The 26,227-nt window shown below is 38.1% G+C and overlaps 1 protein-coding gene and 1 non-coding gene across 2 annotated transcripts; one reads left to right on the plus strand and one right to left on the minus strand.

Annotated features, from left to right (window-relative positions):
• Positions 1-5,344: 5,344 nt before the first annotated feature.
• LOC132637147 (uncharacterized) lies at positions 5,345-6,598 on the minus strand. The gene is made up of 2 exons (XM_060354284.1): positions 6,251-6,598; positions 5,345-5,971 (listed from the first exon to the last, which is right to left on the minus strand). The coding sequence occupies exons 1-2, from the start codon at positions 6,596-6,598 to the stop codon at positions 5,345-5,347; spliced, it is 975 nt and encodes a 324-aa protein (XP_060210267.1).
• Positions 6,599-7,336: 738 nt separating this feature from the next.
• LOC132638911 (small nucleolar RNA R71) lies at positions 7,337-7,443 on the plus strand. Its single transcript, XR_009581970.1, has one exon. It is a non-coding gene; the product is annotated as a small nucleolar RNA R71 (small nucleolar RNA).
• The last annotated feature ends 18,784 nt before the right edge of the window (positions 7,444-26,227 follow it).

Genomic DNA, 26,227 nt, shown 5'->3' on the forward strand with positions numbered 1-26,227 from the left:
CCAACTTCGCTGGAACACCTTCTATAATGACTTCGGCTCATCTAGGTGTACCTGCGCGGCATGAAACGCAGCCCCCGAAGAAGAGGGGTCAGTACGAGCAATGTACTGAGTATGTAAGGCATGAACGACATCACAATGAGAGGTACCAGTGGAGATAATCACAAAGGAATCATATGGCATCTCTTAGGGTACATATCATGTCATATCATATCGTGTCATATCAGATCATATCATGTCATATCATATTATATCATGTCATATCATAGCATATCCTGTCGTATCATATCATAGCATGTCATGTCATATCATATCATATCATGTCGTGTCATATCATGTCAGGTCATATCATATCATAGGGAGACATATAGCATATCATAGGCTGACTGAGATACTTGTACATGTGAATGCCACTTAAGGCGGAAACCATGCATGCTTGTTTGGTCATATTATATCATTGCGCCGAACAAGTCGGCTCGCCCACATTGCGCCGAAATATGTCGGCTCGCCCATATATCCCGCGTCCGGGCATCCCGCGTCCGGGATGATAATGCCAGCTGATCAGGTGGTGATGAAACATGTTTCCCTTCCCCATGTCCCCATATACATGTATCCCTTCCCCCCTCCCATTTACATATATAGCATGCATGAGAGCCCAAGGAAAGTCATGTGTCTATCGGAGTGACGTAAGGTCGGTAACCTCCGATTGTATTATGGAATCATCTTGGTCGTCATGTCTCGCCTTGAAGGAACAATTATAAGGCGAGACTATCAATGAAGAATATCATCACGGGGAAACATGAAACAGGATTATAACATTTTATTTCATATACTTTGAAACCTTCAAATAGTCATTATCCAAAATAGCTTAACATTTCATATCGTCGTAGTCATGGTAAGAACATATCCTTGACATACTCGTCATAGACACTTTATCATGTCTGGCATCATTATTATCGCCATAGTATCGTAGTCATTGTTTTAATCACAAAAACCTTCAAAATCGTAAAGCTTGGATTTTGGAGAAAAATGAATATTTTGGAAAACATTTATAACTTTTAGAAAGGAAATCATGTTTTGAACTCATAACTTCTAGCTTTTGAAAACAACGACGTTATGGGAGCATTTATAAGACTATATCGTATGATTCATGCCATAGAAAGAAAGGGCTTAGCCTTACATACCTGCGCTGCGCCTTACTAGCTACGCTTATTCGTCCAACTTGTTAATCCACCTTCAAAGGAGTTCACACATTCGTTAGATCCTTTGTCATATACTTGCCTTAACCTTTCAAACACATTCATTTATATTCTGCCGAAATTTCGGCAGCATCTCCCCTATAAATACACCACCCCCGAGATTCTAACTCGGCCAAATTTAGCAACAACAATCCGAGAATGGAACTCGGCCAAACCAACAACGATACCAACAATTTTTCTAGCCACATTTCAATTTTCATTTCAATCCGATTCAATTCAATTCAATTCAATTCGATTCACATAATCTTTCAACGACTTAATCAACATATTACGTTACCCAAAACCTTCCAATTCAACAACAACCATGCATATCATCATCATTCATGTATGCTAACTTCGACAACAACCTTCATTCTTCATCGGATAATCCGTAACAACGACTACTAGAATGTCAAATGACATCAATTTACATTAACTTACCAAAACGTCTATTATTTGACCATAACCACTTCTTACATATTTTCGCGCATTTTCATCCATCCCTTTACATTTCAACAATAACCATACCTTTCACCCATTAACAACATCATTTTCATAAGAGTCTATGTTAAAGTCATATTAATTTTCAAAACAGCCCGCAACCATTACAACTTCAACATATGTCATTAAACCTTCATTCTTTACCATAAATTTTACAACAACCACAACTAGAACACTAAGTAAAATCAACTCTTTCCTTGTCATACCAAATCAACCCATAAACACAATAGCTTCAACACAACACTTTATGACCCTTCTCCATAACTATTTTCGTTTTTAAAGCATGCTAGACCTTAAAATAAACTCAACACAAGATATGGGATGAATAAAATACCTTATACTTGAAGAAACTCAGCCACATAAATTTTCTTCAACGCTACACTTGAGTAGAAGGAAGAACAATCACCTTTCACGGACTAGTTTGGCGAAATCTTGTTAAATTCTTGATTTTTCAAACTATAATATTTGGGAGAAATTTTGAGAGGCTTCTAGGACTTTTGGAATACTAATCTTGCTGAAAAAATGGGATTTATGGGGTATTTATAGCACCCCTAAGTCGGTTTCCACCGACCTCCCCACGTGGGGCCCGCGGTTCTCTTTATTATTTTTTTGGCAGTTTAAGGTATCTCTCTTAAAATGGCCATAACTTATGATTCCGACATCGTGTGAGGGTCCACAACCTACCGTTGGAAAGCTAATTCAATTATCTACATCTTTTATTTCTGGGGGTTTTCCCAAATTTCAAACGTATAATTCCGTTTTTGCCCCTCCAAGTCAGGTCATCCGGAAACGTTTTCTTAAATCGTCCTTTTGGAGGGCTTACACTCATTTTTGGCTTGTGGGTCCTTCTTAGGACTTGCTCAACTTCACATGTACTACTCATATATGTCTTTATATGTCTTTTATAAAGTCCCAATGAGTGGGCCCCACCTTGGCTTATGGTTACGAGGGCTATCATCGAGTGATCACGTTAACCGATTTACTTCCTACGCTCTCCAAATGCCATGTATATACATTCTCATACTCAGATAATATAATCTTTATCTCTGATCCTTGTGTGAAATTCCCGTTTTGCCCCTGTTCTTCCGCATTATTTCCATGAACCATTTTGCGAATTCCTCTTTTTACCCTTAACCTTTCCCGATATTTCCATACTACTAATATTCATAACCAACTTGTACATTAAAATAATTTTGGGAGATGGTCATTCCCTTAGCTTTGCCACGACTACCTTGAAATATCCGAACATATAAAATACGGGATATAACATCGACTTGCCCACTAGTTTGGGGGTGGTAAGGAGTTTCCACCCTGTGCTGCACTCCATACTTTTCCAAGAGATTAGCGAATTGTTTGTTGCAAAAGTGAGTGCCACCATCACTGATGATTGCCCGTGGAGTGCCAAACCTGGTGAATATGTTCCTTTTAAGAAATTTGGTGACACTCTTGCCATCATTGTTGGGCAATGCTATAGCTTCAACCCACTTGGACACATAATCAACCGCGACAAGGATATATCGCATACCACGAGAACTTATAAAGGATACCATAAAGTCGATGTCCCATAAATCAAACAATTCAACCTCCATGACAAAATTCATTGGCATTTCGTGGTTCCTCCCAATTGATCCTTGGCGTTGACATTGGTCACAAGATTTCACCATCAAATTTGCATCATGATAAATGGTGGACCAATAATAGCCACACTCAAACACCTTAGCTGATGTGCGGTTTCCACTGTGATGCCCCCCCCCCCCCACTGGGGAGTCATGGCTTCAAAATTTCCATGGTCTCAGATTCGACCACACATCGCCGAATGATGTTGTCAGCACAAGTGTGGAATAAATAGGGCTCATCCCAATAGTATTGACGGCTATCTCTCAGGAATTTCTTCTTTTGAAAAGCTTTAATATCATCGGGGATAAGACCTGTCACCAAGAAGTTGGCGATATCTGCCTACCAGGGAGCAACATCACAAGTTACAGCCAAGAGCCTCTCATCCGAGAAAACATCATTCAACTCAAGATTTCCACTTGGTCTCTCAGCTTCCTCAAGTCGAGATAGATGATCCGCAACTTGGTTTTCACATCCCCTTCGATCTTTGACCTCAAAGTCAAACTCTTGCAATAACAAGACCCAACGAATCAACCTTGGTTTTGCATCTTTCTTTGTCATTAAGTATCGCAAAGCCGCATGATCACCTTGGACCCAAGTAGATAGGCCCAGAACTTCTCAAACGCATAGACAATGGCTAGAAGCTCTTGCTCGGTGACAGTGTAATTCATTTGAGCTCCATTGAGGGTCTTGCTAACATAATAAATTGGGTGCATGATTTTGTTGTGCCTTAGCCCAAGTACCGCACCAATAGCAAAGCCGCTTGCACCACACATGAGCTCAAATGGCATTGACCAATCCGGTGATACAATAATTGGAGTGGAGGTTAGCATGTCCTTCAAACCATTAAATGCCTTAAGGCATTTTTCATCAAATGCAAACTTAGCTTCTTTTTCTAGAAGCTTACACATCGGGTTGGCGATCTTGGTGAAATATTTTATAAATCGCCGATAGAAACCAGCATGTCCCAAGAAACTGCGAACCCCCTTTACAGAGATTGGTGGAGGGATCTTGGCTATTACATCAACTTTTGCTCGATCTACCTCAATGCCCTTCTCGGAAATCTTATGGCCTAGGACAATCCCTTCCGTCACCATAAAATGACATTTCTCCCAATTAAGTACAAGGTTGGTGTCTTCACACCACTTCAATACCCTACCGAGATTGGCAAGACATTCATCAAAGGAGTCACTAACAACAGAAAAATCATCCATGAAGACTTCCAAGAAATCTTCTACCATATCTGAGAAAATAGACATCATACACCGTTGGAAAGTAGTCGGGGCATTGCATAAGCCGAAAGGCATGCAGCTAAAAGCAAAAGTTCCATAAGGACAGGTGAAGGTGGTCTTCTCTTGGTCCTCTAATGCAATGTTGATTTGGTTATACCCCGAGTACCCATCCAAAAAGTAGTAGTAAGCTCTTCCAGCTAGCCGATCAAGCATTTGATCAATAAAAGGCATAGGGAAATGGTCTTTACAAGTTGTGGTGTTCAGCTTCCGGTAGTCCATACACACTCGCCATCCGGTGACTGTCCTTGTAGGAATCAGCTCATTCTTAGAGTTAGGGACAACAGTGATGCCCCCCTTCTTTGGCACACATTGCACCGGACTAACCCATGGACTATTTGCAATTGGGTACACAACACCCGCATCCAACCACTTGATTATCTCTTTCTTCACCACTTCTTGCATAGGTGGGTTGAGCCTCCTTTGATGCTCGACACTTGATGAACTATTCTCCTCAAGCTCAATTTGATGCTCACAAATACCGGAGGGAATTCCCCTAGTATCTGCAATAGTCCACCCGATATATCTTCGATACTCCAGCAACACTTCAAGCACTTTCTGAGTTTGGTCCTCACTTAACAAAGATGAGAGAATAATCGGTAAAGTATTATCTGGGCCAAGAAAAGCATACTTCAGATGAGAGGGTAGTAGCTTGAGCTCAAGTTTTGGAGGCTCAATAATCGAAGGCTTAGCCGGAGGAGTGGTTCATTTATCAAGATCAACAGATAGTTTCTTCACCTCATAAGAGTATGAACCCTGGCCAGTGAGAGAATTAACTACCTCAATATACCCGTGCATATTATTCACCTCGAAGTTCACCAGGATAGCCGAAAGCGTCTCATCAAAATGCTCTTCTTCTAACTGATGCTCCACCGCTTCGTCTATCTCATCGAATGAATCAACGACCGAAATGCTCTCATAAGAACTAGGCAACTTTAACCCCTTGCTAGCTTGGAAGGTTACTTCTTCATTATTGACACGGACTTTTATTTCATTCTTTTTCGAGTCCATCAGGGCTCTCCCAGTAGCGATAAATGGCCTTCCCAAGATAATTGGAACTTCTTTGTCAACTGCACAATCCAGGATGACAAAATCTGCCGGTAATAAGAATTCCCCCACTCTAACAAGGATGTCATCAACAACACCTACCGGTCTTTTTATGGTTCTGTCAGCCATTTGGAGACGCATGCTCGTTGGTCTAGGTGTTCCTAGACCATCTTGCTTATATATGGCTAGAGGCATCAAATTAATACTAGCGCCATTATCACATAAAGCCCGAGCGAAATCATGATGACCGATGGTGAAAGGGATGGTGAAAGCCCCTGGATCTCCCTTTTCTCCATATTTGACGAGAGATAATAGAACTCACAAGGTGGGTGACTCCCACCGTATCATGCTTGATCGGCCTCTTCTTTGTCAACAAATCCTTCAAATAATTAGCAAATCCCGGCATTTCTTAGAATGCGTCTAGGAATGGATATTCATTGACAACCCTTTCAGTTGGTCGTAGAATCGTTGGCACTTGGCATCCTCTGTTCTTTTAATCAATCTTTGTGGAAATGGGGGAGGAAACTTATATGTTTGAGTCAAGGGTTTAATTGCCCCTCTGACCTTGCTTTTTAGAAAGCTCTCTCTGGTGGCTTTTTCAACACTTGGCTCTTCGCCACCCTTTTTAACACTAGGGTGCACTTCCTTCTCTCTCTCAACAATAATAGGCACTTCAATTGGTGCCTCTTTTTCTTCTTTAACCTCTTCTTCAATAACCTCATCAATGATCAGCTCGACAAGGATAGGTTCAACCACTTTCTGATTTACCGCGTCAAGGACCTTTCCACTTCTGGTGGAAATATCTTTGTATGAAGCAATGTGATCTCCTCCACTACCCCTTGGGTTCGTAATTGTGTCACTAGGAAGGCCCCCTCTTTGCGGTGGGTGTTGCTCACGAGAGAGATCTCTCATTTGTGACTCAAGTTTATAAATCGAAGCGGTGTGAGAGCCTACCACTTCGGTCAAATTTTTCATATTCTTGTCACTCTTTTGCTGGTTGTCCAATATCTTTTCAAGCATAGATTCCATCCGAGAGGTTCCTTGATCATTGGAAGGATTTTCTCGCCAATTCTGAGAGTTTGACGTACGGCCTTTTGGTGGAACATAGGCATTTGAATTCCGATTACCATAATTGTTATTGTTATAATCCCTCTTGTCCGAACCTCCATATTCATTTCGACCATATTGATTGCTTTGTTATTGGGGTCTCCATGGCTTTTGATAACCCCATTGAGAATGATCAATATAATTTGCATCCTCACGTTGTGGCTGCCCCTCAAGATAAGCTTCTTCCGAGACTTGGTACATTCCTGGAGCATGAGGTGGCATTTCTTCGACAACATTCACACTCTTAGCCTCTTTCTCCGTAAGCCTCTTTGATAATAAATCCACAGTGGTTTGCAATTGAGCGAAAGCATGATCTCGCTCATGATTTTCTTTGGCCACCGCGGCAATAGAGAGACTACCATATGACAGGACTTCACTATCACTTGAGTGCCAAGCTTGATTATGGGTAGTAAGCTTATCTAGCAACCTGGTGATGTTGACAAATAATTTGTCCATGAAGCATCCCCAGCTGTAGTGTTGACAGCAATTTGATTCATGGTATCTAACCCCTTGTAAAACTTCTCGGTGAGGATTGCATCCGGAAATCCATGAGTCGGAGATTGAGCTAGATAATATTTGAAACGCTCCCATGCTGCATACAATTGTTCCCCCGGAAGTTGCTTGAACTCAAAGATCTTGTCCCGAAGCTCAGCCTTTTTGCATGGTGGGAACCATTTTTTCAAGAATATATTGGCTAACTCGTTCCAGGTATGAATAGTATTACTGGGGAGATTTTCATACCATTCCCTTGCTTGGCCAGCCAAGTAATATTTGAATACCCGTAACCACAGTGCATCAACAGGAACAGCACCTTTAGATTGTTGAGAACATACATGCAGGAAATTCTTCAGGTGTCGGAGTGGGCAATCATCAGCAGAATTTCGGAAATAGCCTTCAAGTTTCAATAACTGATAGATAGAACTATCAATTTTGAAATTAGCATTTCCCGTTCTAGGAGGAACTACAGCGATAATGACGATGTCTTTGACCTTGTGAGGTAAGGATGGTCAGCCAGCTCGAGTGTCAACACGAATCAACTTCTTGGGAATAAAATAAAAGAAACATAAAGTGTAAATGATGTTAGTCTCATGAACATATCGAGGTAAAGTCATGATCACGTAAAGTCAAGTAAGGCATGTATCAAATAATTCATAAAGTTGTGAAACAAATGTAAACGAGTATATCACACAATAACGCGTCCTAATATGCAAGTGACCTCTTTGTGCCAGAGGTAGGCCTAACGTTTGTTTAAAGGGTAAAGTGTGCCATAATACGTCATCCCATTGCTTTTGATTAATTAAACAAATTCTATTTCCCAAAATAAAGTACAAAAGTAATGTAATATTTATTACATAAGATGTTTCCTAATCTAAGTAAAGTAAATATGACATCTAGCTCCATTTTGTGATACCTTTAGTCTTCGTCATTTGTTGATCACGGACGTACTCTAATGTGAAATCCATACCTGTCATAGAAACGTTAGTCATTCCCTCCCCTAAAGTTTAATTAGTTAAATCAAATAGTCTATATTTAGGCACAGTTATCCTTCAAACATGCACATAAAGTATGATTAGTGTCACTCGGGGTCGTGAACCCGCTTGGACGTTTGGGTAAAGTCATCTAATGCGCTTAATACTCCAAGGGTATTAAACTTCTTAGGTCATGAAATGTATGCTCTTAATAAAGGGTGTTGGTTTAGCTCTATCTTAGGCTGACTAAGAGTTGGCTTCCTATGACACAAGGTTCCCCCAAGCGGACAACTTGGGAGTGGAAAGTTTGTGGCCGTTGACTGCACCACCGATCGACTAAATCCACAAGATAAATCCAACTAAAGGGTGATTTAGTAGTGCACGGCCGGGAACCGCGAAACCGCTTTAAGTGTGTGAATTTGTGTGAATTTTCCAGGAGTGGAGGAAGTATGAACGGAATGACAGTTTATCAAAGCAGTAACATTTAAACAGTTTATATCAAACAAAAAATTAATAGCATGTAAGCAGTTTATAGCATGTGAAAATAGTTTAAGTAAAGAAAGTAACTAAGTTAGCACACAAAGTCTAATTAAATCTAAGTTGGTTATGGTTAGAACCTAGGTAGAGGTCCCCAGCGGAGTCGTCAAGCTGTCATATCCCATTTTAACCGGGTTAAAATTAGAAGTACAACTTATTGGTGATTCCTGATTTTGTTTATTTTAAGGAGTCGCCACCTAATTATTTATGGTGAATTAGGACACCTAACTTTATTAAAGTTATTTTAAAGTTAACTCTGTTTTAAAAGTCTGCGAAACTTAAGATTCTAGGTAAGGGTTCATTTAGTCTAAAGGGAAGGTATTAGGCATCCTTTAAGACCCATTAACAATGGTTAACCGACCGGACTTATGATTAGTTAGGCTAAGTGTAAATATGATATTATAGAAAAGAACATAGCTTTGTAAATGTGGTTAAAATTATAGACAGACCTGTAAGAACGCTATTTAAAGTAGGATTTGTAGAAAAATATCTATTTGTATAAAAGAGGATTTTAAGTGCTATTTAAAAGTAAGACTTGCAAAAGATTAATAGTTCAATATAGACTATGTAAAGATTGTTTTAACAAATATATGTTTCAAGCGTTGAAAAAGAGTTAAAGTGAAGAAGTTATCCACAAAACTAACTTTCCTTTTCATTTCTCAAAATAAGCTAACATTAGTATATAATTTGTGATATTTCGAAAATCCTAAGATGGTAAGAAAAAAAATGATTCCTTTAACCCAAGAATGTGTAGGCATGCTATTTGAAAATCAATTACTCCAAATAAATGTTATAGATACCATAAATAGTTTAGAAAATAGAAGTGAATGTAATTTGTCGAATTAACTACCCATTACTAAACTGAAACCCTTAATGTCACTAAGGTTTATCTAAATTAACAAACAAAAAATGTTAGTCATACAATACAAGTTAAATGTACGAAAAAAATAAAATGGAGAAGTAAGATGATTTAAACGGGCTCAGCCCATTTAGCAGTGCTGCTGTCCGCTACTGTTGGGCTTCAGCCCAGTAGTCTTAATGGGTTGCTGAGAACTGTTCACCTTCTATTGGGCTTTGGCCCAGATTTTTTGTTTTCTATTTGTGCTGTGGACAGAGGCTGAACAGGAAGGAAGTCATGTTGGGCTTGTAGCCCAACGCCAAATGCGGAGGAAGACGAGTCCGAGGGACTCGTATGCGATAGTCATGCATAAAAATGAAAAGAAAATGATTAGTATCTACTCAATGAATAAGATTAAACATGTAAAATATAATCTCAAAACAAATCAATAGATTATGTAAAAGTTTGATGAAAATAAGCAAGGAAGTGCTTTAACCGTTACACGAACTAAACCACCCAAAGGGAGTTATCTTGAACCATATTAAGATCACCTCCTATCATTCATCTCTAAAGATTTTAATTGTAACAGACCTGAAAACTCAATCTTACTTTTCTTATACACTTATCTTAAACCAATAAAAATTGTCCTTATTGTGTATCAGCCTCTGAAACAGTATTCAGATTAATTTTTAGACATTGCTGCCTCAAAGTTTAAAAAAAAAAAACTAAAGGAGCCTCCAAACTATGTTAATGCTATTTTTAAAACAATGACGCATAATTTAATCTAAAACACATTAAACAAAGCACATGAAGACATAATGGCATACTATGGTAGAATATAAAAAGGATAAAGAGGGATTTTGGGAATTACTAGAGCTTAAAGCAGCACGCAGTTACCTTGGCACAGAGCTAACCAATTTAATAACTCATAACAATGGTTAAGAAGAAGCATATTTTTTGCATATTTAAAGCCTATTAAAGTATTCAAAACCTCATAGTAATTTGATACACTTCAAATTGGGGAACAACCTCACATTTAAGAGAACAGTGACCATCCCTAAAACCCACCCGTTAGCCAACTGTGAATTCTACTTAGGCTAGATCCCATAAATTAACATGCTCTTAGTCAAATAACATGATCAGATATCATTCTTAACATGGTTCAGGTGGCAGGTAAAGCACATCTTAAGTTCTTGTCCACAACATGCATTTCAAACAGAACATATACGATATTGCTAAACCACAACAACAAGGGACCTTAACCAAAACAGACATATGAGAACAGGCATAATCCTACCAAATTACAAAACGTACTACTAATAACACAAGCATAGAAACAAACAGCTTTAAGGAGAGTAAGATGGGACAGAAACCACACTAATATGATATCCTTCTGTGACAAACTCAAATCCTTCTCAAACAGCATAAGTAGACAGTTCATATTTTTACCCCGAGAACGAATAATCCACGTAGCTAACCTAGTTGTAGTCCTTAAATAGATCTTGTTAGACATTACACGTATACAACATACATTTTACCCTTAAGCAGCCTAGATATATATTTAATTACGAGAGACCCTTGCAAGCCAGTATGGACTCGAATAACCATAAATAGAGATAACATTTACAAACCAATGGCCTAAACATATACCTAGGCATTTGCAGAGAAAGGGATTCAAACAAACAAGCCCCATTTCAGATTTAGGATAGCATATGTATAGTTAAACAATTACTCTGACCCGACATTTCACACTAACGGTCATAGCTAATCAGACTAAGCATGTTTAGCAGGTTTAAAATGTAGATAGATCTCAGATGCTAACTAAGCACGACAAATAAAAGTGGCATGACTTTGATTAAAACAGGATTAACATAACTAAAACATGATTATAAACTAACCACATGCTTAACAAAATCTTGCACTAACTACATAATTATAAACCAACGGGAAGCATATCAGCCAATTGTACTACTTATCATCCTAATAACAAATTTAATCTCGTAATCAAATATAAACAGGAATCTTAAAACATATAATTGACACAAAAGACACTTAAACATCATTAAATGCTATAACTAAAGGCAAAGGAAAGACCTTTTCATATCTCAAATGATATACATATATGTTGGTAATTAAATCCTTTCTCTTAAAGTTTGAAAGTACAAGGAAAGAACAGGGCGGATTTGGAGTTTGCTTCCATTCGACAATAAAAACCAATTCAAACTGTACACAATGGAAGGAGAAATAAAACCAGTAAACACTTAAGGCAACTATATCCAACCAAACCAAATTCATGCTCATACCATCATTAACCTATCATTTACACTTTTAAAGACTATTGGCTTGGTTCGATCAAATGCTGAGAACTAAGGCATTCTAAATATCATAGAAACAATAATCTGTTCCTTTTACTCAGACTAGCATATGAATTCCCGTTTCTTTTCAACAACCCGTGAACAATTAACTAAAAGAAGAACATGAATGACATTCACTACGGGTTGTATGACTAATGCGAACTCCAAATGAATTTATGGGAAAATCAAATACATGGCAGAGTCCACATGATACAGTTTCAAATCAGCAGATATACCAATCAATGAGGCCGAGATCAAATAGAGAAATTTCCTTAATAAGATCGAATTAAATGTCTATATGTCAACATTAATCAAAACTGATCTGAGCTAGCCCTAAGTCATATTAACGGATACATTAGCCCATATTCTTTTAACTAACAGGCAGAACCTAAACAGATATGCCAAGCTGCTACTAATAATAACAGAACAAACTAATGACACAAAACTCAAGCTAAACATAAACAACGGACAACAAACGATGAGCTAAACAACACCAAATAACTTAACGGAAGAAAGATTTCCTTTTGTGGGTGCAGTGAACAGGGTGTCGATGGTCGCGAATCTGCGCTCCAATGCGAACGACACTCAAATTCTTCTTTTTTAGGTGCAAAATTCAACACATCAGAAAACACACGACACAAAAGAAAGTTTTAAAACTAGAGAAATCAAACTAGACTTTTTTGGAAACCCTTTGTCGCGGCTAAAGTTCGCCGGAAAAGGAAAACAAGTTGAAAAACAGCGGGTATCTCTGAAAAACGTTGATTAAAAAAAAGAACCACAAAAAAAACAAAGTCCTAGACCAGATCAAAAGGAGAAAGCTTTGTAATGATACTCGTGTTTTTTGTAGGGAAATTTTGGGGGGTTCAAGATTTTTGTGATTTTCCAAGGGATTTTCGATCTGTTTTTCTTGGTCTCTCCGCCCCCCCCCCCCCCCCCCCCCCTCTAAAAGACTCCTACCACAAAGATTTGTATGGTTTCATTCGGGTTTAAGAAAGAGAGATGAAGGAGCGTTGGGGAGCGGGAGAGTAGGGCAGCGGTGGTGTTGAGTGGGGAGGGGCGGATGAGTGGGGTAGAGAGGAGCGTGGGCGAGAGAGGGTAGAGAGAGAGAGAGGGGATGTGGCTGAAGGGAAAAGAGAAAGAGAAAGAGGTTAGGGTAAAAAAAAAAATGATGGGTTGGACCGGGTCGGGTCGTGGTGTTGGGCTGGACCGAGTAGGAATAGGTAATGGGCCGGTGGAATAAAACATATGGGCTGGTCTGAAATATTGGGGGTGAATAAATTAGAGTATGGGCCAATAATTTGGCTGAAAATTATTGGTCCTTCCCCCCTATTTAATTATTCTTGGGTTTCTAATTTAATAACTATTACAATATATACTATGTAAAAAAAAATTAATAATATGTAAAAAAAATAATAAGGATTTTACAAAGTGTTGTCTTGTAATTAATTCAACGAGTCCAAACCCGAAAATGAAACGATGACGAACCATTTAAAATTTGTGATAAAGTAATGCTCGTAATGTTGAAAATAAAAATAGCGATATTAATAGTAGTAGTAATAAATAGTGAATAACTTTAGAAACCCGAGTAAATAAAAATTAAATAAAGGAGGGACAAAATTGGGTGTCAACAGATGCCCCTCTTCGTTCGTAGACGATGTAAAAGTTTTCGGGCGAAGAAGTTGGCGTAGTAGCCAATTTTGTTCCGACCAATAAATACGAACTTGAAAAAAAAATATGGTTAGGAGAATTGGTGGAAAATATTATGAGGGTAGAAGGAATTATGGTCGAACCTGTTGAGAGAAAGTTATTTATGGATTTATAACTTTGCAGAGGTTGTAGACAGGTGACAAGAATGTTCGAGAATGGAACGTATGCTTATAGCCTCCTAATTATAAATGTGGCGCGCAACACACCTATAAGTAGGACTCTACTAGACACAATGTAGATTCTCAAAAAAAAAATGCCCCAGTATTGAGTTATGGAGACACTGGGATATAGAAAGGCTTACAAGATTGTCAGAGGAGTTGATTGAGCAGAGTCTCAGCGGTGTATATGAAAGAAAATTTTGGACAACCTACGTATCACATGTTTGTGGACGTAGGTGGAGTCGAGTTCGAGAGTAGATCCGTGACCTTTGCTTGTGAGTTTGATATTCCTCTTCAGCATATTTGCCCCAGTTCACTGCGTAAGATAAAGTTTCACGTTACGTTGTGCCTCTGTATGTAGTATTTTCTGTTAAAACTAAAATTTATGTCAAAATCAGTAATAAAGTCTAGGGTAAAGTTGAAAAATGTGAAACTTATAAAGAATGTAAAAATGATAATAAATATGAGTGTGAAATTGAAGATGAAGTCGTGTGGCTTATGATGAGGCAATGTGGCTAAATGTTGTCTCTGGTTGTCTTCAGGGACTTGAATGAATGTGTGATGTGTATGCCGAGGATGTAACAATCTCTCCAGTTGTATTTGGAGATTTTAATGATAGTTCCTGTAAAGTTCAGGGTAAAGTCGTTAAAGTTGGTAAAGTGAATGATAAACATTCCTGTAAAGTTCAGGTTAATGTTTCCGGTTGTTTTTCGGAAACTCAATGCAATCCTGTAAAGTTCAGGATAAAAATGTAAATGTTGTCTCCGGCTGTTTTCGGAGTTATGATGCAAACCCTGTAAAGTTCAGGATAATGTCTCCGGTTGTTTTCGAAGACTTGATGAAAATCCTGTAAAGTTCAGGATAATGTCTCCGGTTGTTTTCGGAGATTTAATGCAAACCCTGTAAAGTTCAGGATAATGTGTTATATCCCGTATTTTTGAACGTCGGATTATTTGTAAGCTGAGGTGGGGCCCACACATCAATATTTTTTTTGGAACATGTGACAAGTCATATGAATCCCATATGTGAAGTTAAACACAACTCAAGAAGGACCCTTGGGCCAAATCAAAGTGGAAGTCCTCCAAACGAATATTTTTAAGAAAACGTTTTCGGGTGATCTGACTTCTAGGGGCAAGAATGGTATTATCAGTTTGGAATTTGGAAAAATACCAAGAAATAGAAGTTGTAGATAATTGAATTAGCTTTCCAACCATAGGTCGTGGGTTCCCAGGTGACGTCGGTATAAGGAGATATGGACGTTTTAAGGTCGAAAGGTCAGTGGGCTAGGCCCAACTCGGGACCAACCGGGTTGGCCCAAAAAAATGAAGAGAAAAATCAAGCCCAAAAGAGAGGGGTGGCTGGCCATCTTATGGCCCAAGCCCACAAAATTAATAAATTTCCCATGTGATAATTAATATAAGGGATCATTAAATTGTCTTGAAACATTTAGAAGTTTCAAGACAATTGAGAAAGAGAGAAACAAAAGAAACAAGAACAAAAGAGAGGGAGAAACCTAAGGGCCATTTTCGGCCAAGCTCAAGACCAAAAAAAAAAAAAAAAAAAAAATTTCAAAAATCATTTTCTACCAATTAAAGGGTCCTTAGCAAGGTGGAGTAGTCATTGGAGCAAGAAACCACATATTTTTGTGAGTTACAAGTCCTAGCCAAGAAGGAAGAAAGAGAGAAAGGTAAGAAGTAATTCATTTTTATTATGTTATGATGGTTGGTTTATGTTGAAGTATGTAGAAATGAGTAGAATTTATGGAAATATGGAAGTTTACAAAGTGGGTTTGCATGTGTGCATGTGTATGTAATGTTGTATAAATAAGATGAGTTGAATTTTATGTTGTATTCTAGTTGTAGTTGTGGTGGACCTTATATTGGAAATGGAAGAAAATGGTTCAAGTTGGCATGGAAAATTATTGGAAATAGTTATAGGAAATTATGTGATTTTATGGTAGATTTATGTAATTATGAAAATGAAATTGTTAAGGTGCAAATTATGATTATGGTTGATGAAATTGGAAGATGGAAATATGTTATGAATATGTAGATTGAAGATTAGAAGTTTTGGATGGATTATGGTTTTGGTGGAAAGTTTGTATATTTTGTATATGTTGTGAATATTTTGTAGAAATGATATGAAATGCTTCCGAATTATATTGTAATGATCTTGATTAGTAATGAATGTAAAAACATTGAGATTGGTTTGGAAATGTGAAGTTGGAATGAAAGTTATTGCACTATGTTGGAAAGAGGACTAATTATGCTATATTGTGTTGTGTAGTGATTGTTGTTGTTGTTGGTGTTGTTGTTGGGTTGTTGTTGAATTATTTTGGCCGAGTGAAATTCTCGGGGATGCTCTATGTATAGGGGAGATGCTGCCCAAATTTCCGTAGATAAGTATGAATTAAGATTGGATTCTTAAAGGCTTGAAATTGATATTTGGTAATTGTGACCAATTGTAGATTTTGAAAGAAACGAGAATTGAATTTGGAATAGCATAAGGAGCGGAAAGAGGTATGTAAGGCTTTACCCTTCCTTCTTTGGCATGTCTTAGACATACTAGGTTGGATATGAACCTCGGGGACAACCCTATTCTCCGGAATCCGCGTCTAAAGTTTCCCCTTTTTCATTTAGTAGAATTGAATTGAATATGTTATGAAAATTTGGAAAAATTGCCTAAACATCTAGAAATTGTACAAATGAGACCCGACTACCTTAAAACTCTCACAAGTGACGTCATGCAATGTAATATACATAAATTGTGTATGCCGCCTCATTTGATCCGAGGTGGGCCCATTGTTCCCGGATTTTCTCCATTGTTCCGATTATAAAACGATAAGTGTTGCAATTATTCTAAAGAGAATATGTCTATGATGAGTATGACAAGAATGATTGTATGTTAAGGCTTGTCCTTTTCTTTCAAGGCATGATTCCGACGTTATGATTTCATACTTGCTTCCATATTTTCCTTATTTTCAAAAGTTAGATGTTTATGATTTCCAAGCATGATTACTTTCCCGATAACCCATCAACGTCTCCAAAACGTCCACACTTTTCTAGAATAAAGGTTTATGGTACTATAAGTTTTTATGACAAAAACGATAGATATGTTTTACAGTGATGATGATGGTATTAAGGATGAGAATATTTTATGAAGACTATGATAAGGATGATTTTTCAAAAACGACTTCTGAAATGATCGTAGAATGTTGTGTACTTCAAAAGCTCGTAACTTTTGTATAGCAATTCCGATTGACCAAAAACTTATTTCTGAGTCTTCATATGTCGAATTATGTACGTACCTATCGAGTCTTAACGTTACTATTCGTTGTTAGTCTCCCCTTATGATTATCGTTCCTTCAAGGTGAGACATGACGGTCATGATTATTCCATAATGTCATCGGGGGCTACCGACCTTACGTCACTCCGACGCGAACATGGTTTTCTTGGACTCTCATGCATGCCGTATATATGTTATAAGTACATGTAAATGTATATAGGAAAGATGGGGGAAGGTAAGGCGCTATAGACGCATAGCCACCTGATCAGTTGGAGTATGGTACATGATATCATCCCGGACGCGGGATGCCCGGACGCGGGATATATGGTTCAATGGATCGGAGCCGACGCCTCGGCAATATGATATGTTCTATGTTATATATATATGAAAAGAAATGTTTTCCAAGAAAGCAAAGTATTATATGTATATGGATCGGGCTGCACGTGCCGCAGCAATATGTTATAGTATATGCACATATGGATCGGGCTGCACGTTCCGCAGCGCTAAGCATGCATGGTATCCGCCAACGTGCACTTATATGTACAGGTTATGTTTCTACTTCATGACATGCGCTATATCTCTTTTATGTCATTATCCCTGTTCTATTTTCCGTATGTTATTATTCATGCCTTACATACTCAGTACATTACTCGTACTGACGTCCCTTCTTGTGGACGCTGCATTTCATGCCGCGCAGGTCAGCAGGTAGACAAATTTGACTCTTAGAAGCTCCATCAGCAGTACTGTGGCAGCGCTCCAGTTGTTCCGGAGCCTCAGTTTCTTCGTACTACTTTTCTGTACATATTCGGGCACGGTAGAACCGGTCCTTCTTGTATATGTAGATGTACTTTGTTTAGAGGCTCGTAGACAGATATGTACAGTCAGATGTTTTGTACTTTTGTTGTCCTCGTCGTTGTATAATGTGCTAGTAAAGTTTGTAAGTCCATGTTTACAATTATGCCATTAATGTTAGCGTTGAGCAACAGAAAAAAAAAGATACGGTATAGTCTATACGGCCCACCTAGTAGCAAAAGTACGATACGAGATAAGGGGTGCTCGGTACAAGTATCGGGTACCCGTCGCGGCCCCTAGTTGGGTCGTGACATAATGTCTCCGGTTGTTTTCGAAGACTTGATGCAAATCCTGTAAAGTTCAGGATAAAATGTAAATGATGTCTCCGGTTGTTTTCGGAGTTATGATGCAAACCCTGTAAAGTTCAAGATAATGTCTCCGGTTGTTTTCGAAGACTTGATGCAAATCCTGTAAAGTTCAAGATAATGTCTCTAGTTGTTTTCGGAGATTTAATGCAAACCCTATAAAGTTCAGGATAATGTCTCCGGTTGTTTTCAAAGACTTGATGCAAATCCTGTAAAGTTCAGGATAAAATGTAAATGATGTCTCCGGTTGTTTTCGGAGACTTGATGCAAACCCTATAAAGTTCAGGATAAAGTGAAGTAAATGATATCTCCGGTTGTTTTCTGAGATTTGATGCAAATCCTGTAAAGTTCAGGATAAAGTGTTAAAGTATGTAAAGTAAAGTAATTGGTAAAATAAAGTGATAGTGTAGCCGTTCGGCTAATGATGTTGATGACGTCTTCGGTGTAATCTTGATTTAATTCGCCTTCAAATCGGCAACCTACAAAACAAGTGTATTTGTTAATAAAGTCATAAAGTTGTTGTGACAAAAAATAAAATTTAAAGATAAAGTTAGAAGTAAAGCCGCTTGGCTTTTTAAGGCGAGGCCATAATGAGCCAAAGGATGCTTTTCTGCCATGATTGATAGACTTGGCTGTCGGTCTCGCGGTATTTTAATTCCTGCACTCAAAGAAAAATTATTAGTTTGGGAGGGGAAAGTTGATTCTTGTTGACTTGAAGCTTGACGTTGTTGGCGCTCCATTTGTCTTGTTCGTTTGGATCTTGTAATCTCCGTTCAAGTCTCGGTAGATGAACAGTGGTGAAACAATTGAAAGAAAGTGTTTCATTTGAAAGGTATGTATGTAAGTATATGTATAAGGAAAGATATATACGTAAGTATATGTATCTAAGGAAAGATATATGTAAATGTATATATATGTAAGTTGTAAAATATTCTGCCAACTTTAGATTGTGACACTTCCAAAGTCATTGGTCTATAATACTTCCTGTCTGATAGCCTTAATCTTGTCGATGTCCAACTGTTCTTTTGTCTATATCTTTTCAAAATATGCCCCAGTTTTGGGTTCAGAAGGGTGTGCCAAATTTATATTGTGATGTGACCGAACCTTGTTTAGGTTGCCTACGTATCCTTCCAAAGAAATAAGGTCAGAACGTAGTTCGGAAGGCACATAGAAATGGTTTGAAATTTTCTACTAAAGGGACCGAACCCGATGTGGATTGCCTACGTATCCCGCCGAGGGAATCAGGTCAGCGTAATTCTATTGTGTAAATGGTAAAAGGTTGTTGGATTTCTACCTAAATCTGATTAACTTGTATGTTGACAGTCTACGAATCCCGCGCAAAGGAATCAAGTCATGTGTAATTCTCCTTACATAAGGATTTCTGATTTTATGTTATAATGAAATCGAACCCTATGTGGGCTGCCTACGTATCCCGCCACGGGAATCAGGTCAGCGTAGTTCGTACATATATTAAAGGAAAGGTTGCAAACTAGGATGTCTAACCTAATATTGTCTTTCAATGTCTTCTTGACTGATAGCTTTCATGCTTGTGTCATTGTCTATAGGCTATTTCAATTTCTTCTAAGTGGAATTTTGTTTTGTTCTCTAGTTTTCTTTGTTACTCTCTCGAGACGTATGTTTTCTATTCGTTCATCTTATGTCTAATCATAGAGTTGGCAGATTTGATAAGTAAAGTAGAAAATAGCAATAATAGATGATTAAGGAAAATCCAAAATGCATTCATAGTTTTTTGCGATTTAAGCTTCCAAAAGATGAAGCAAAGCAAACAAAAGTTTTTGGCATGATTCAAGCCTCAATTTAAAAAACAGTTTCACTATATGTTCAAACTACCAAGACTCCCGGCGAACCAGGGACGGAGTACAAGTCCGATTCTTCAGAGTCTCTCCTAGTTCGGCACCCCGTATGGTCGATGTCTCGGTATTGTGAGTAGTTGTAGCAATAATCTTCATGTGTGTTTGTCTTTGGATTGTTCCCACGGGAGCGACAAAAATTGACGACATGCCCCTTTCCACCCTTCCAATTGACGCACTGGCTTCTTTCAAATCTTGGCATCTTCGTGAGCAGGTAAAGGATTGTTGACCACATTGGGCTTAGCTCTAGTGAGCTGGATCGCTCCTTCCTTGATCAAGGCTTCGATTCTGTTTTTAAGACCAAAGCAATCCTCAGTGTCGTGCCCAGCAACTCCGAATGGTATGCACAACTCTTGGAACCATTAAACCATCTTGGAATAGGATCGGGAATTTTCCCTTCAACCGGTTGTATCAGACCTGCAGCTTTCAGTCTTTCGAATAATTGAGCCAAGGGTTCAGCGATCTAAGTGTAATTACGGGTATTTTTGATGTCATGGTTTAGACGGGCTTTAGGTGTAGTGTGTGGTCGATTTTGGTAAGTTGGAGCTTGAACGGATTGATATGGACGTGGGTTTTGATATGGAGGTGCTCGGGGTTGGTAGTAATTTGTTTGGGCGTTATAGACAGGGTAAGGAGATAGTGGATCTTGGTAGGGTTCAGTGTAGTGGTAAGGGTAGAAAGGTTGTTGCGGATGGTTAAAGTACGTGACGGCTTGGTTTGGCCTATGCCCTTGGATGTTCATGACTACAACTACGTCTTCTTTCTTCTTTTTAGTCCCACTGATAGAACCAGATTGAATAGCTTTGTTTATAGCTTACAAAGCCGTAAGATCCTGAATTTTTCCTGATTTGATTCCTTCTTCCAAGGATTCTCCCATTCGGAAAACTTCTGCGAATTTTTGCCCCATCATGTCTATCATTTTATCGTAAAATATGTCAGCTTGGCATTCAATGAAGGTGGCAGTCATTTCTCTATCACTCATCGGGGGTTGAACCCTGGCCGCTTCAGACCTCCAACGTAACGCATACTCGCGGAACGTCTCAGTTGACTTCTTGGTTAATTTAGTCATGTAGACTCTATCTGGCGTGATATCGGTGTTAAAACTGAATCTGTCCATAAATTCTTGCGCCATGTCACTCCAACCATGCCATTTACGGACGTCTTGCTGTATATACCAAGTAAGAGCCTCACCAGATAAGCTTCTTACGAAGAGCTCCATCCTTATGTTCTGGTCTCTACCCACTCCAACCAGTTTGTCACAATAATCCCTTAAGTGTGTATGAGCGTCGCCTGTTCCATTAAATGTATCAAATTTCAGCGGTTTGTAGCCTACGGGTAAATCGACGTCAGGCTGAACACAGAGATCCTCGTACTCCACACTCTTAGTTCCCCTAGCAACTTGAAGATTTCTCATCGCTTCTTTGAGACTGTAGATCTCTTTTAGCAATATGTTATTTGCCCCTGCTTTTGCATCCTTTTCCATTTCCTCATATTAATCTACCTCGGGTTGGAACCTGACCGTTACTGGGTTGGTAAAGGCTTGTGTTTCCGTTGCATATACCGGAGGAACATATTGTGCATTAGGAGTGACAAAATATACCCCTTGAATATGTTGGGTCGGATAAGTTTGGACGGTGGCGGTGTTTTGGACAAGAGGTGGTGCGTTATAAGTGGTGTTTGTGGGTGGTTGATTTGGTGAGTTTAGAAGAGTAGTTGTAGGTGGTGGATTGGTGTTGGTGGGCAAAGGAACATAGAGAGTGTGAACTAGCGATTGACTTGGGGGGTCGACGGGTGATGGATTTGGAGTAGCATAGGTAGTGTAGGTGGGTGGTTGACTTTGTGGAGGGGTATAGACGGATGATGGATTTGCGAGGGTGATTGGAAGTAAGCTGTTGTTGGTAGGTGCATTGTTTTGTGGAGGAAAATGTTCAGGAACTGGAGATTCGAGTGATGGAAAACGAGGCAGGTTTGGTGCAGTATTTCTAGGTTCAGGGGTGGACTTTGGAGTGTGATGGATAAATTGGTCAAGTCCCTAACCTGATTTAGTGCTCCACGTAGATTCTCAATTTCTTGAGCCAGGCGAGCGATATGTGCATTATGTTGAATAGTAGTTATGTGTTCGGAAGTCTCGGAGGGATCACTAGAGAACACGATGTTTTTCAAACCAGTTGAAATAGATGCGGCTGGATCAGACATAATAATTTCTTTTCCTTGAATAGCCCAACTACGTCGCGGTAATGACGATGTCTTTGACCTTGTGAGGTAAGGATGGTCAGCCAGCTCGAGTGTCAACACGAATCAACTTCTTGAGAATAAAATAAAAGAAACATAAAGTGTAAATGATGTTAGTCTCATGAACATATCGAGGTAAAGTCATGATCACGTAAAGTCAAGTAAGTCATGTAGCAAATAATTCATAAAGTTGTGAAACAAATGTAAACGAGTATATCACACAATAACGTGTCCTAATATGCATGTGACCTCTTTGTGCCAGAGGTAGTCCTAACGTTTGTTTGAAGGGTAAAGTGTGCCATAATACGTCATCCCATTGCTTTTGATTAATTAAACAAATTCTATTTCCCAAAATAAAGTACAAAAGTAATGTAATATTTATTACATAAGATGTTTCCTAATCTAAGTAAAGTAAATATGACATCTAGCTCCATTTTGTGATACCTTTAGTCTTCGTCATTTGTTGATCACGGACGTACTCCAATGTGAAATCCATACCTGTCATAGAAACGTTAGTCATTCCCTCCCCTAAAGTTTAATTAGTTAAATCAAATAGTCTATATTTAGGACGTACTCGGGGTCGTGAACCCGCTTGGACGTTTGGGTAAAGTCATCTAATGGGCTTAATACTCCAAGGGTATTAAACCTCTTAGGTCATGAAATGTATGCTCTTAATAAAGGGTGTTGGTTTAGCTCTATCTTAGGCTGACTAAGAGTTGGCTTCCTATGACACAAGGTTCCCCCGAGCGGACAGCTTAGGAGTGGAAAGTTTGTGGCCGTCGACTGCACCGCCGATCGACTAAATCCACAAGATAAATCCAACTAAAGGGTTATTTAGTAGTGCACGACCGCGAACAGCGAAACCGCTTTAAGTGTGTGAATTTGTGTGAATTTTCCAGGAGTGGAGGAAGTATGAACGGAATGACAGTTTATCAAAGCAGTAACATTTAAACAGTTTATATCAAACAAACAATTAATAGCATGTAAGCAGTTTATAGCATGTGATAATAGTTTAAGTAAAGAAAGTAACTAAGTTAGCACACAAAGTCTAATTAAATCTAAGTTCGTTATGGTTAGAACCTAGGTAGAGGTCCCCAGCGGAGTCGCCAAGCTGTCATACCCCATTTTAACCGGGTTAAAATTAGAAGTACAACGTATTGGTGATTCCTGATTTTGTTTATTTTAAGGAGTCACCACCTAATTATTTATGGTGAATTAGGACACCTAACTTTATTAAAGTTATTTTAAAGTTAACTCTGTTTTAAAAGTCTGCGAAACTTAAGATTCTAGGTAAGGGTTCATTTAGTCTAAAGGGAAGGTATTAGGCATCCTTTAAGACCCATTAACAATGGTTAACCGACCGGACTTATGATTAGTTAGGCTAAGTGTAAATATGATATTATAGAAAAGAACATAGCTTTGTAAATGTGGTTAAAATTATAGACAGACCTGTAAGAACGCTATTTACAGTAGGATTTGTAGAAAAATAATTATTTGTATAAAAGAGGATTTTAAGTGTTATTTAAAAGTAAGACTTGCAAAAGACTAATAGTTCAATATAGACTATGTAAAGATTGTTTTAACAAAATATATGTTTCAAGCGTTGAAAAAGAGTTAAAGTGAAGAAGTTATCCACAAAACTAGCTTGCCTTTTCATTTCTCAAAATAAGCTAACATTAGTGTATAATTTGTGATGTTTCGAAAATCCTAAGATGGTAAGAAAAAAAAATAATTCCTTTAACCCAAGAATGTGTAGGCATGCTATTTGAAAATCAATTACTCCAAATAAATGTTATAAATACGATAAATAGTTTAGAAAATAGAAGTGAATGTAATTTGTCGAATTAACTACCCATTACTAAACTGAAACCCTTAATGTCACTAAGGTTTATCTAAATTAACAAACAAAAAATGTTAGTCATACAATACAAGTTAAATGTACGAAAGAAATAAAATGGAGAAGTAAGATGATTTAAATGGGCTCAGCCCATTTAGCAGTGCTGCTGTCCGCTACTGTTGGGCTTCAGCCCAGTAGTCTTAATGGGTTGCTGAGAACTGTTCACCTTCTATTGGGCTTTGGCCCAGATTTTTTGTTTTCTATTTGTGCTGTGGACAGAGGCTGAACAGGAAGGAAGTCATGTTGGGCTTGTAGCCCAACGCCAAATGCGGAGGAAGACGAGTCCGAGGGACTCGTATGCGATAGTCATGCATAAAAATGAAAAGAAAAGGATTAGTATCTACTCAATGAATAAGATTAAACATGTAAAATATAAGCTCAAAACAAATTAGTAGATTATGTAAAAGTTTGACGAAAACAAGCAAGGAAGTGCTTTAACCGTTACACGAACTAAACCACCCAAAGGGAGTTATCTTGAACCATATTAAGATCACCTCCTATCATTCATCTCTAAAGATTTTAATTGTAACAGACCTGAAAACTCAAGCTTACTTTTCTTATACACTTATCTTAAACCAAGAAAAATTGTCCTTACTGTGTATCAGCCTCTGAAACAGTATTCATATTAATTTTTAGACATTGCTGCCTTAAAGTTTTTTTAAAAAAAAACTAAAGCAGCCTCCAAACTATGTTAATGCTATTTTTAAAACAATGACGCATAATTTAATCTAAAACACATTAAACAAAGCACATGAAGACATAATGGCATACTATGGTAGAATATAAAAAAGGATAAAGAGGGATTTTGGGAATTACTGGAGCTTAAAGCAGCACGCAGTTACCTTGGCACAGAGCTAACCAATTTAATAACTCATAACAATGGTTAAGAAGAAGCACATTTTTTGCATATTTAAAGCCTATTAAAGTATTCAAAACCTCATATTACTTTGATACACATCAAATTGGGGAACAACCTCACATTTAAGAGAACAATAACCATCCCTAAAACCCACCCTTTAGCCAATTGTGAATTCTACTTAGGCTAGATTCCATAAATTAACATGCTCTTAGTCAAATAGCATGATCAGATATCATTCTTAACATGGTTCAGGTGGCAGGTAAAGCACATCTTAAGTTCTTGTCCACAACATGCATTTCAAACAGAACATATACGATATTGCTAAACCACTACAACAAGGGACCTTAACCAAAACAGACATATGAGAACAGGCATAATCCTACCAAATTACAAAACGTACTACTAATAACACAAGCATAGAAACAAACAGCTTTAAGGAGAGTAAGATGGGACAGAAACCACACTAATATGATATCCTTCTGTGACAAACTCAAATCCTTCTCAAACAGCATAAGTAGACAGTTCATATTTTTACCCCAAGAACGAATAATCCACGTAGCTAACCTAGTTGTAGTCCTTAAATAGATCTGGTTAGACATTACACGCATACAACATACATTTTACCCTTAAGCAGCCTAGGTATATATTTAATTACGAGAGACCCTTGCAAGCCAGTATGGACTCGAATAACCATAAATAGAGATAACATTTACAAACCAATGGCCTAAACATATACCTAGGCATTTGCAGAGAAAGGGATTCAAACAAACAACCCCCATTTCAGATTTAGGATAGCATATGTATAGTTAAACAATTACTCAGACCCGACATTTCACACTAACGGTCATAGCTAATCAGACTAAGCATGTTTAGCAGGTTTAAAATGCAGATAGATCTCAGATGCTAACTAAGCATGACAAATAAAAGTGGCATGACTTTGATTAAAACAGGATTAACATAACTAAAACATGATTATAAACTAACCACATGCTTAAAAAAATCTTGCACTAACTACATAATTATAAACCAACGGGAAGCATATCAGCCAATTGTACTACTTATCATCCTAA

The sequence above is a fragment of the Lycium barbarum genome, chromosome 4 (genome assembly GCF_019175385.1).
Source record: "Lycium barbarum isolate Lr01 chromosome 4, ASM1917538v2, whole genome shotgun sequence".
In the NCBI taxonomy this organism is placed as follows: domain Eukaryota; kingdom Viridiplantae; phylum Streptophyta; class Magnoliopsida; order Solanales; family Solanaceae; genus Lycium; species Lycium barbarum.

Excerpts from the sequence above, each read along its gene's own strand:
- LOC132637147 (XM_060354284.1), bottom strand. The coding sequence starts at position 6,598 with ATGAGAGATCTCTCTCGTGAGCAACACCCACCGCAAAGAGGGGGCCTT. Across the intron at positions 5,972-6,250 it reads AGAGCTTTCTAAAAAGCAAG|GGAGATCCAGGGGCTTTCAC; the intron begins GTCAGAGGGGCA and ends TATGGAGAAAAG.